The following is a 12,985-nucleotide window of genomic DNA, read 5'->3' as shown; positions in this document are numbered from 1 at the left end:
GTTTTATTCATACAGGGCTTCTGACTAATTCCAGCCACACTAAGGTGATTAACCCATGCAACAGCAATGTTATGGTGGCAACAAGCCATTATATATTGTGGGAGTGGCAAAATGTCTCCTTCAAAAGAAGGCAAATACCGTTCCTCATCCCCTGGATTCCTGTTGCATCCCTGAACCTTTTCTCCTCCCAGGTGATCCTCCTGCAGTACACCACCCCTGAGGTTAGGATCAGCAATTGTCTGCCTTTCCCTGGCCACCAGGGTGGAGACTGTAGGCCAGGATTCAGTGAGTGCTCCATGGGATTCATCACACTGGACACTGGAGAGCAGGCGCTGCAGATCTGACTACTGATGTACAGGTGTACAGGTGTACACTATGCTTCTGGTATAGAGCTTAAGAGAGGGCAATCTGTTTGGGAGATTACCCTTTCAGAGATGCAATTACCTGCACCATATTATTAATTAATAGAAATCAGGGCTTCGACACCCTTGCCAGATGGCAATTCCTCACAATTCTGCAAAGAGAATCTATCAAATGAATGTTCTAAAGTAATGGCTCTTCTTGAGGGAAACATCTTGAAAGCATATCTTTACTGTTCCATGGCCCAGCTATGATACAGGAAAGATGTTGTGCGGTGCTGAAATCCGAGATGTCTAATGTAGGAACACTCAGTGCATAAAAATAAGTCTACTGTGAGTTCTAAAAGCATCTGAAAATGTGGTGTGGCAAGTGCCCATTGTCTGTCCTGCTGCGCAAACTGTGCACCTAATGAAATACATGGATTTTGTTACTTTCTGTTCTGCAGATGTTTCTATGCTCAGTTTCTCCTGCTGGCCAAGTAAGGATGTAATTAAATTAGAAGCTTGATGCGCTTATTCATGCGCTATACATAAGCTTCACAACACCCAAATCAAGATATTCATAAACTGAACTGAGCAAAGGTCTGTCTAAAATATGATAGACTCTCCCTTTGCTAGGGTTGACTGAACTCGAGGCTTAAACCTGGAAAGCTGCGGGGTACAGCAAGCACAAAAAAGAAAATTGGGAAGAAGAAAAGAAATAACTTGATAATGCTAAACTACCAAGAGTAATAATTTGAGTAAAAAGAACAAAATAATTTGATGATAGAGATACAAATGGTTAAGTGCTAGGATGCTATGGGCTAAAAAAAAGTTACTCTACAGACACATTAAAAGGCAACGAAGATGGGTTTGAGGAATATGAAATTCTTCCAAGAAGTCATAAAAAAGTAACTGCTCTAGAGCAAGGGTCTGTAACCTTTGGCTCTTACTTGGACTACAACTCCCATCAGCCCTAGTCAGCATACAGCTGGCTCCCTCTTATGGATCACTCTCCCTCTCCCTTTGAAACCAGACCACCTCAAGTTCCGCAAACAGCTCAAGACCTTTCTCTTCTCCTCCTGCTTCCCTCTCCCCCTTACGTGCCAACCATCCGCTCTGTCTCTGAGATTGGCAGCCTGATCCCTCAAGAGTCCAATATGCTCCTGGCCCCTGCACAATTGCCACCAGCCCTCCCCCCTGCACTGGCCTCTGTGCCCACACCCACCTGTCGGGTGGTTTGCCTTCGCCCTGCACTTACTTGTTTGTGCGGTAGAAACATCCCAGCTCCTTCGCCTGGAACGTCTACGCCCATGCACTTACCTGTGGCCTTCCAATAGGCACAACTGCTACCCCCCTTCCCCCCCAGGGACCCTAATAGCACTTACCCCACCCCCTTTTCTGTTTCTCTTCACTGCACTTGCACGCTCTGAATGTGACAAGGCCAAGTAGGACCGTTTGTTTCTTTTTGTTCAGTTTCCATTTTCCAATGTATATTTGCTCCCTTATTCCCTTCCCTTTTACCTTGTGGCACTTTGATTTACTGTCTAGCGCCTTATAAATATCCAATAAATAAATAAAATGTGATCATGGGAGTTGTAGTCCAAAACATCTGGAGAGCTACTGGTTGCAGAACTCTGCTCTAAGCCAAAGCAGCGGATATAGGAAATTTCCGCAGTGGCACAGCGTGCTCAGAAACATTGCATCCCACCTAGTTTTTGTGTGTGCAGTAAATCTCTCTCAAGCAGTTCTCCTGTTGCCACCACAGCTCACAGTTGGGAGTGTCACGGTGAATCAGTTCGGCTCTACATCATATTATCAATCAGCCTCCTTGTTAACCTGGAGATGAAGCTACACTGACTTGTGTTGCTCGACTTCCCTAAAACATGGGGAGAGGAAGACCGGTCCTACCTGCCTCAGGGCACTCGCACATGGAGCTGGGCTGGTATGTGCTCTCTGCCATAGACTGAAAGATAATGCCACAAAAACTGGCACATGCCACTCGCCGTTTGTGCCTTGACCTTACTTCTGTTCTTGAGTGCTAACTGGTGATAAAGTATGTGACCAGTTTGGAGGTGGTCCCATCTAGATAAGAAATATTGTCCCCACTGTATAAGGCACGAAATGGACGCTGCGTGTAATAGAGTGTGATATGTCCATTCCTCATATGACCGCTGTGTTGACGTGCAGGGTCTAGGGCATAATAGCAGACTGCAGCCGCATAGTAGCTGCCGAGAAAAGAGTCGGGGAGCAGACTGGGAAGGAGGGCTCGGGGTTCCGGGGTGTCAATATAGCGAGGGGAGTATGCAGCGGGGGCAGGATTTTAAGGGTTTTCTTTGTATTAGAGACCCATGGGTGGTATCGTTTGCACTTTTGGGAAAACGAGGACAGAGCAGACGTTTTCGCAAAAGATTTTGCACAATGCGCACAAGGCGCACATAGAACGGAAACATGCAGATAAATAAGTAAACCATTTCTTATTTAGGTGATGGAAGCATTGATGTCACACATTGAGATGACCCCTGATAGTCAACAAGGCCATGCATAGAGCAAATGGTCATTGAGCAAGTAAGCGGGTAGTTGCTAGACGTGCACATGGTGTTGAGGGTCACACCAGGTTCCCATCAGCTCATCTGCAACAGGGGAGGTATTACAAAAGTTAGTCAGTGGGAACTTGTGTATATAGGTGTTTGCGAATCTTAAAACCCTTTGAACCTATTATTTCCTGCCAGGGAAGGACTTACTGGTTTTGTATTACTTTGAAGCAAAATCATGTAATCTCGGACATACGTTTGTTTCACTCAAATGCCACAAAATTATAAATAGAGAGCGACTTATCAGAAAGAACTTCCCATGAGTACCTATGACTTACCCATGACTCAAACATATAGATAGCTATTCGATTCACAAAGGTAACTCTACAAAATCTAGAAAGATTGAATCAGGAGTAAGTCAGAGTTACTCAAAGTCATTTATTTGTGAACCAAATAGTTCTCTCCAGGTTTAAGTCAGTGTTACTTATTTATGGATCAGCCCAGAAATATGGTTCTATGTGATTTTACAGAAGATTTTTTTATTCGAGGCATCTTGTCCAAATAAATACTACATTTTTTATTTCTTTTTTAATTGGGGGTGCTCATCAGGGCTGACTTGTTGGAACGTGTTGAGAATGATTGACAGCTGAGTGTTTGTGGTATGTGCTACTTACTCACAGTTAGGAGTTCGGCTGTAGAGGCTTAATAGAAATGCACCAATGACGTAAAACAGTTGTACGCTTGGATTTGTGGATTGATCATTGGTAGAGCGCATGCCTCTCACATCATGCATTTGTGTACTTCGCAAGTTAGAATCCCGATAGAGTCCTTCATCCGGCTGAGGTCAATCAATTCACAACTATCGAATTAGGAAATATCACCTTTAATACAGAACTTAACAATAAGAGTGCCATAGAACGCTCTATGACAAACTGATATTCATATAATTATTCTAAGAACTGCATAGGAAAACTGAGTAAAACCTCTCCTTTTTATATAACGAAATATAAAATGGTTATGGCAGCAATCTCAAATCCCCAAATTGGGAATACATGTATTAATATTAGTGTTTTATGTAGTGCTTCAATTTTCTAAGCACTTCAATATTGGGTATTATTTTTACCCTTTTAATAGCACTACTTAATCTCTGAAGGATGAAGGGCTGCGTTGGCTAACCCAGGGAATAAGCGAGCTGGCCTTGTATCATAGGGAAACAAGCACTCACACAGTGAGCTATCCACTCAGCGGGAAAACAGACAGATAGATATTGCAAGAAGTAGATTGGACGGCTGGGGTGTATTCAACTGCTGATTATTTATCCATAGCCCACCTGTGTTCTCACAATTTCCCCTCTCTTCAGTCCCCAGTGGCGCGAGATGAAAGCCGGGAGGATAAAGCCACCATCCACTGTGAAACGTCACCTCCTCCGTCGCCGAGGACCCTGCGGCTCGAGAAATTTGGTATCCAAGCAATCATTCAGGAAGATGGCCGAAGGTATCATTTCATTTTTTCATGCTTATTGTTAACATGTTCATTCAGGGTCTTTTAAATGCCCAATTTCTTTCCCCGTCATGAGACTTTCGAAAAAGCTCATTGCAAAGCTAACCTATTATGGATCGGATCTGTGACGCTGCCCTCCCTCTCTTCGGCACTTTTCTATAAATGTATTTTTGGCCACAAAGAACCTTCATTATCACGATGATAACCCGCGCTCCATGTGTACGAGGGAAATATCTGATGAATTTGCTCCAACAATGATCTGTGTTAAATGTAACAAATGCTACATTTTAACCTCAAGGAAAGCCCTGCAGTTGTGAAGTTGTGTTGCACATTACATTAAAAAATGCTACCACCTCTATTTTTCCTCTAAAAGAGAATTTTGATTTTATAGCAGAACTATAATGCTTCAGCTCTTAGAATTACATGTGTTGGGGATCTTCTTAGTGTTGGGATCCAGGTTATCTACTAAATATTTAAGGGTATACCTGGGCAATACTAGGCACTTAACTGCAGAGCTTCAGTTCTGGTCACAATGCAAAAAACCTTTGCTGTGCATTACATACTTGGTTCAGAGGAAGACCTGCTTTTTGGAGTTTCTTACATTTTTCATCAACATGATCCAATTTTTTATTTTTTATTTTTTTGTAATTAAACTTCTACCAGAAATGTCATCAGGCCTAGTATGGTAGTCGCCTGTTTGTTTCCATTTCCTTCCCACTCTCCCCCTCCCTTCCTTATCTATGTCTTAGCTCTTGCACTATCTGAAATGTCACCAGGCCGAGTATGATAGTTAATTTCACACCCTTACTGTTCATGGCCTGTAAGAGTGTGGTTATATTTTCCCTTGGTCCCTCCCTTGCCTTGGAGCGCTTTGAAACACATTGTGTATAGGCGCTATATAAATAAACAATCATATCATTAGTGGAATGCCACAACCACTGTAATACTGAGTTGGTTCATATATTATTTTATGTTATAATTAATTACATTGCACTAATAGACCACTTCAGAGTACTGGAAGAGTATTAGCGGCATTTGCAGCTAAGCCTTGAAGACTCTTTCCTGTTCGAGACATGGAGGTTGTGGGGGACTGGGTTGGGAGGGGGCTAGAGAGAGGAGAGTCATTTTAAAAAAACTGTAATGGAGGAAGGTTTCAAGACCCATCACATGGCTCACAGACCTGACTTAAGGAAAGGTTAAGTGAAAGGAGAGAAAGATAGTGGTGATGGGAAAGCATCAGACCGATAACACGCATTTCATCAGGTGGGGAAGGGGGGTGCAGACAAGACTAAAGGAGAGCTAGTGTAGAGGGAGTTAATGCTGCAGGGAAAGGGGTCAGATCCAATCAGGTGCTGGCCCTGAGAGTGCATTCCTGTTCTTGACATGAGATCTGCTATCGGAGACAAGTTGCGGAAAATGAGTGGATGGAAGTGGGTCACTAGAGGATAGAAGGAATCGAGAAGTGGGACAATGTGGGTTAGGTGGTGAATTCTATACCACAGGAAACATAGTACACAAATATTGCAAATATAAAATCTAGGCAGTGGTAAGTGTATTTAAGACATATAGGCAGAGCCGTGCTGCTTACTCATTCAAATTATCAACTCCACGTCATGACTTACAATTTGGTTATCAGGCCCCGCCAGGCCCCCACATCAGTGACGTCTGCCTACCACCACTTCAGTGTCAAGCTGTGCCATTCAGAAACCCCGTCTTAAATCGGCAACAGATCAAAATTCATAATGTGGTGCATTGGGAAATGCGGGTGTCCAGATCAAATCTGCCTGCTATCTGTTAATTGCTCCACAAATACAGAACATCTAGCATGACAGGAGCTTATCAGAGAACAGCATCAGCGCATTGCCCTTTCTACTGAACTGAGTTGGCCAATTGCCCACATTCTTCACGAGGCACCAGCTGCATTGCAAAATTGCATACTAGTGGGCTCCGGTTGCCATCTTGGATGGTAAAGAGAACTCAAGTTAAGTGTTCAGCTAATGATCCAGTTCACTACCAGAAATTGCATGGTCCCCAGGTGCCCAGGCGGATCTGAAATAGAGTGGGTGAGTTTTGATAGACGAGAGGAGAGGGAAACACAAGGCTGCACGGCTCCGTGTTGATGGTGCAGATCGGTGCCACCAGTAGTTCTGCACTTACGACCGCATTCTAGGTGTGATTGGTTGGTGTTTTCAGGGCTCTGTGTTCAGAGAGGAGACGTAATGCTAGCTGTCTGGTTGTGTGTTGTCTGGGGGACGTGTGTGTTAGTTGATGTTCTATGTGTAGAAGTGTGTTGATTGCACTTTAGGGAGAGTGGTTTTAAAAGCCACGTGTGAGTTGGTGCGTGGCGTGAAAGGTGTGGACATGGAGGGTTCCTCTGTAGGGTTTGTAGTTGATCCTGCATATTTTCAACGTCTGGTGCAAGCTCATGATGCCACTGTTGGTTGCGTGGTGGTGAATGTTGTAGGCGTTATTTGTGGTTGTAGCCGACTGATGTCCTGTGTTGCATTTTTGATATTAAGGAGGAAAGGGCAAGGCATTTTCTTAAAGTTTTAGTGATGCCCACATGTCTTGTCGTGTTTTAGTCATTGGCACCATTCTCCGGGTGTCATGAGTTGGTTGACTGGTTTGTCGGGGGCTGATGTGGTGTTTCCTTGGGGTGAGTCTGTGTTTGTGGAAGTTGATCATTTGAGAGGTGCTGGTTCAGCAGCGTGTGGAGCATTGGCCAATTTCTACTGATTGTGCTTTTAAAAGCAAGGTTTTGTAGGACTAAGGCAGCCCTGTCCATTTTCTTTTGCCACCTTTTTACTCCACAGGATCTTAACTAGGCATTTGCAGACGTTGTCCTGTGCCACCCATTCATAAGTTTCCAGTTTCAGCTCTTAGTTACTCCTCTACCCTTGCCCAACGTTAGATTGATAGAAAGACTGAGATTATGATCCCCTCTGTCTGAATGAAGAAACCCCCAGCTAATATTTTGGATTCTGACTATCAGAAGGATTAAAGAAGTTCTGCCTTCCGTGTCCACTTTGACACCTTGCGAAAATAATTGCCCTCAGAAGGGGGTCCTAATTGATTGTCAAACTATTTATACTCACTCTTGTCTCTCTGCTTTTCAGAAAGATTGCCTTGTCCTTTACTCATCAGGCCGTACTTGCAGCCAAGTACGGCCCGTTTCTGCTAGCGCGCTCCCCAGATTCAAAATACAGCCTTCAAAGAACTGTAAGAACGCAGAAGGTGTCTCACTCAGTCTCAGTAGGATAGCTCAGGGGCAACGTGCTCGCCTTGGAAGCAAGACGATACGGAGCAACATAGGTTCGATCCCTGGGTCCGCGCTTAAAAACCTCTGGCTATTAAGTGTGTTATAAATAACCTATCATATCATAGCACCCGCAAGTCCCCGGGTATCTGTCACCCAAGTGGACAGGACATGGCCATCGCTTTTTGGACCAGTGCAGGAGGATCACCTGGGTGAGGGGACTTTGGGGATTGGGAGTGGGACAGCGGATTGTGAGATGTGGTGGTATCCCCTACCCTGTAACACATTAACCCTATCCTACCAGGTACTTAAGAACTCAACCCCCAAATCCCTTTCACAACACAAACACTTTCTCACGGCCAGACCGCTATGAGAGAAAACCGACTAAAACCTGAGCCGTATACTTGATATGTCCCAATACAATGGTCAGGAAGGGTCAGGCAATTACTGACCATCATGCGCACCTGACTTCCATTACACTTCCCTCATGGATTAAAGTCACAGCACGAGAGCACACTCTGAGGGAGGCAAAGCACATAAGGAAACCGCAGTTCTAAGATGGCAGTTTAACACAAGGAGAAAGACGGCTAAACTGAAAAGGATCAAAAGGAGGGAAGTTCCCTTGACCTTTTCAATAAGGAGCCGTTACTTTCATGAAGCCTCGAGAATAGAAAGCATAGACCAGGAAACCAGGCTGATGAATCCTGCATTGTGTGTCGGAGGTTCTCCTGCATCGATAATCAAGGCAGAGAGAATTGCAAGCTGTTGTGGTACAGTCCTTGGCTCCAACAAGCAAGTCGCTTCAGTGAAATCAACAAAGCCAGTGAGTTGGGGAGACTGATACAAGAATGGTCTGTGTTGAAGCCAAGGTTGAAAGCGTTAACATTGTATGGCGAGTGCTGGATCTGAGAACATGGAGTGAAACGTGTTTGATAACCAACGCAGGTAAAATTAAACTGAAGATGAGTGATTGAACTTTGACACCAAGATATATGATACCTTTGAAAGTGTGGTGCGGCACCCGTGCATGCTCAATCCAAGGTCTCTGTAATGTGTCCTACTGAGAGTTTACAAAAGTGAAAGAGTGGCAAAGGATTGTTAATCAAAGTGGTCCTGCAATGGGTCAAGCCAAATCCTGTGCACAATCGAAAGTCTTCGATGTTGATACAGTAAAGAAAGGTGATGGCAAAGTAGATAAAGTTGGTCCGAGCTTGGCAGAGGGAGATCAATTGAAAGCTTTGTGTTAAACCAAGTTTGTGTTACAATAGATCAATTGGTCTGAGCCCGCCAGAAGGAGACTGATTGAAGATTTTGTGTTGGAACGGATCTGAGCCCAGCAGAGGGGGGGTCCATGGTGAAGCATGAATCACCCAAGAAATTGGATACACAGACATTCTAAGAAAAATGTTTATATGTCAAAAATGAACTTTGGGTTAAAGTGGATCTGAGACCGGTAGAGGGGGATTCAAGGTGAGAAAAGTGTGCATTGGAGAATCCTCAAAGTAAAGGAACTTTATTTGTTGCATCAGGCCCTCTCAAAGAAGAGACTTTTGAATGGCAAAACAGCTTTGGTGCTGAAGGCCGTGATATTGGAGTCTTGAACTGCACCCTCATGCCAGAGAAGCCAGAGACTGTGCATACCTCGAGTGTGCCACTTTATCACATGCTGAAAACGTGGGGAAGGGAAGCTAGCAGCTTGAATATCTTGGCATATTATTTCTTGAACACTTTTCTTTTGCATAACACTGTTTCCCACACTATTTCTATTTAGAGGTAAGGAGTGGCAATAGGTTTTAGTATAGATCCTTTTATTTTGACAAGGCACAACTAGGACAGTGTTATTATTATTTGATGGTTGTAGCTTGCTCCTATCTTTAGGTTAAGGATTAGATAGGCGTTTTTCAAACCCAATTGAAGTTCAATAAACATCCTTGAATGGTGGTCACTTGTCTGTCTTACTGTTGATACCATGCCTTCCTTACAGAACTGCCTCTGCAACTGCACTGTTTTCCAGCCCAGCTGAGAAACATTGCCAGAGACCGCTACGCAGGACAGCCCTCTCCTTTCAGCCAGCCAGAAGCAGCACCTCTCTCTCACCAGGAAGCTAGAAGACCCCCTTCCTCCTTTCTCCCTCTTGTACACCTCTCAGTGAAAACCACCTCTTGTCCTATGTCTCCATACATTTTCTTCAATATTTCCAGCCTCTTCTGTTGTGCCATCTGTCGCCTGCCACACCACATGCCATAACCTTGCAGCACCCATCCTGCCCCCTTTGATTCCGCTTGTGTAATTTTCCAGCCCCTCACTTAAATGACCATTGACAGTATTTTGCATAACACAACCTCTCAATAATGTTGCATCTCATTTCTCTTTTCCTGCTCTGCACAATGAATGTTTATTTTCAAGGAACATTGCGCTGGTATACTGCATGCTCTGCCTTGCGAAGCACTGCTGTTCAGCTTTCAATGTTGCATTTTTTCTTTAACGGACACTGTTAGTCTACTGTAAACTACACACAAAATATGCTGCACCAATTCTTGAGCTCATAACCTCCCCTTCAGTTTTTAGATTTTTCCTTATCCTGTAATTTGTGGATATCCATTTGAAGCGTGTTCCTAAGTTGGATCACTATAGTGGAAAATGCAAAGCCTCCATGTCTTTCCCTGTAGAATATCCTGTTTTTTATTAGCAATTTTTGGATCTGAGATCTCTTATGTGAGACTCTGCTTTGGATAAATTAATTTCCTTGACCTTTTCTGCCTCTGTGCCAATTCATACGGACCTTAAAGTGGATTCCATTTTTAAAAGTGGTTAATATGGTTCAACCTGTAAGTGCCCAACAGAGATGCAGGTATCGGTATTATTCAATACAAATATTCCCACTGAATCCCTTACTACTTAAAACCCATACATACATTTTGTGGTATAAGGGATAGGTTCACTGTTAGGCTGTATATTGCCAGTCTTTCATCATAGACAATCTTTAGAGATCGGCAGTTGTTGGGTTTGGTCAAAGCATGAAGCACCCACATTTTCCAGGTACTCAAGGTTTGAGAGTTTCCTACATCCAGATATTAGCCAAGCATATATTTTGTTTTTTTTAAAGCACTGTGCGGGTAGTGAAGCATTTTCTTTCTTTTTTTATTACCCTGCAGGTGAGTGCAGATAAATCCAGAGACATCACACTCATTCTGAAGGAGATACATTGGTTGCCTCTTGATGTTTAGATAATTTTAAGACATTTGTTTTACTCAAAAGCCTGTCCACTCCAAAAAGTTCCCATCCATTTTGTAGACAATATCACAGATGGCCTAAAGAACGTACCAACTCCTAGAGATGGTCGAAGGGCTGTTATTAAAATTTTGCAGGGCTCCATGAATTATCCCTCACTCTCTCGTCTAGAAGATTGTTTCCTCTCTAACCCAGGCCTCCTTACTCCCAAGAGATTATTGATTCCTAATGTCTAGAAGTGAGGCCCTAAAAGGCAATCTATGTATCTTTTTGGGAATTCCTAGATTTGAGCTTACATGGTTTTTGCGTTCAGATACTCAAACCAGCAGCAGCAGCTAGTAAGACAGCTTTTTTGCTTATTCACGTTATGTTATATTTTGCCTCTTATTTGATTACATAGGTTTGTATTATGATTGGTATTTTTTGGGAGGTAGCACGAGGGACATATTTTGAGTGTCTAGGGACCGATTTGTAGTTGTTTAATTGAATCATGTGTAATTTAATTTTATTGACAATGTTGCTGTTGGCTGCACATTCAGAACTCTTTCTTCCCTTTTCATCACTTGGCAGGGTATCGTCCCTTATGACTTCCTGCATTTATGTGCAGGGTCAGGCGACTATGCAGTGTGCGTGCCTGCGGTGCGCCAAAGGTAAGCCCGTCCGGGACTCGAATGGGCATGGGCTATTGAGGCTTGTCAAAGCTAATTGGAGGATTTCCCACTTGGATCTGAGCGCAAAGGTGACGATCATCCAGCTAAAAATAATAATGTTTATTCGTCGGTAGAATTATTGGCTCTGGCTCCAGAGGCCACCTGCCTGGCTAATGACCTGCTAGAACATTTATATATACCTGACTCTACCCAAGATAACAGGTATGAGTATTGTGATATGGGCAGGCCAGCAGCCTTTTCCTTCTTGGGTTTGTTGATTAATGCTCGCTCGATGGTGGCATACCATGATGACATTTTTGCCTTGCTGTCTGAGCATCAACAGGATATTCTAGGTTTCACTGAAACCTGGTTTGTAGATTCATCTAACCTGGATATTCCTCAGCTTTTGCCATCCTTATATATGATGAAACAGCTTTACCAGACTAATTCCTCTTTGGGTGGTGGTCTTGTGTTCTAGTTTTACTTTAACTCATCGTTCAAGATCATATGCAAACAGTATCGTTGTTTCTTTTTCAAGCAGGTTCCACTTCAATGTAGTGCGGCGTGCCACAGGGATCGTCTCTATCCCATCTTCTTTTTTAATTTACACTCCCCTCCATTGACTGACCCTTTTTCTTCCTCTGGCTTATGCTTTTGTACATATGCTGATGATACAGAATTCATGTTTAGATTGAATTCTCCTGTATCTGAAGCTCCTTCTATGTTAAGAGCAGTCTGTCAGAGATTGCCAGCTGGATGTCAAAACATTGGTTTATGCTCAATGGTAAGAAAATGGAGATTGTGGTTTTGGGTCCTCGAATTATCATTTTTTTTGGCATCAAGATTTTTGGCCAGATTCTCTGGGACCCTGTTCTGCTCCAAGTACATCTGTTAAGAGTTTAGGGATCACGCTTTTCCCTTCTGCTTCGGGAGCGGCACTTATTGCATCCGTTTGTAATTCTCATTTCTTTGAAATTTTTAAGGAAGGTTCTCTCTTTTATTCCATTGCAATTTCGCTCTCCTATTGTAACTGCCTCAATTATGGGCTCTTTGGACTACTACAATGGCATTTATCTTGGTCAACTGCCTCTCTAGTCCAGCGGTCCAGATTCTGCAAAATCCTGCAGCACGTCTGGCCCTTAATGCTTCTCGGCTGTCCCCTGTTGCTCCTTTGTTTGCAAAGCTTCACTGGCTTCCGGTGAAAAGCCATGTACAATTTTAAATCCTTTGTATTGTTCACTGTGCCTTCCATTTATTTGGGCCCACTTTTCTTCAAAGTCGTTTTGTGATATTCATTAGCGAACCTTGCGTTCAGCTTCTTTAAATCTGCTGAATGTTCTGAGATTTTTTTAAAGCTCAGGCTGGAGGGCCTTCGTTCTCAGTCTTATCCCCATCCTGTGGAATTCTCTTCCTGCTCATTTGCGAGAGACTTTGGACCATTTGTTTTTTCAGAGTACTCTCAAGACATTTCTGTTC

At 43.4% G+C, this 12,985-nt stretch overlaps 1 protein-coding gene across 3 annotated transcripts in view; it reads left to right on the top strand.

Moving 5' to 3' along the window:
- Window positions 1–12,985, top strand: part of PPFIA4 (PTPRF interacting protein alpha 4) — a 3,167,227-nt gene that overhangs the window by 1,668,741 nt on the left and 1,485,501 nt on the right. For all 3 annotated transcript variants that reach the window (XM_069633679.1, XM_069633678.1, XM_069633680.1), the window contains one exon: window positions 4,233–4,366. In XM_069633679.1, coding sequence (XP_069489780.1) covers window positions 4,233–4,366 — 134 coding nt within the window. The remainder of the gene's footprint in view (window positions 1–4,232; window positions 4,367–12,985) is intronic.

The sequence above is a fragment of the Ambystoma mexicanum genome, chromosome 13, assembly GCF_040938575.1.
Source record: "Ambystoma mexicanum isolate Mex_15411 chromosome 13, UKY_AmexF1_1, whole genome shotgun sequence".
NCBI classification, from domain to species: Eukaryota; Metazoa; Chordata; class Amphibia; order Caudata; family Ambystomatidae; genus Ambystoma; species Ambystoma mexicanum.
The sequence above is the reverse complement of the archived record's forward strand: the minus strand, read 5'-3'. Positions and strand labels throughout refer to the sequence as shown.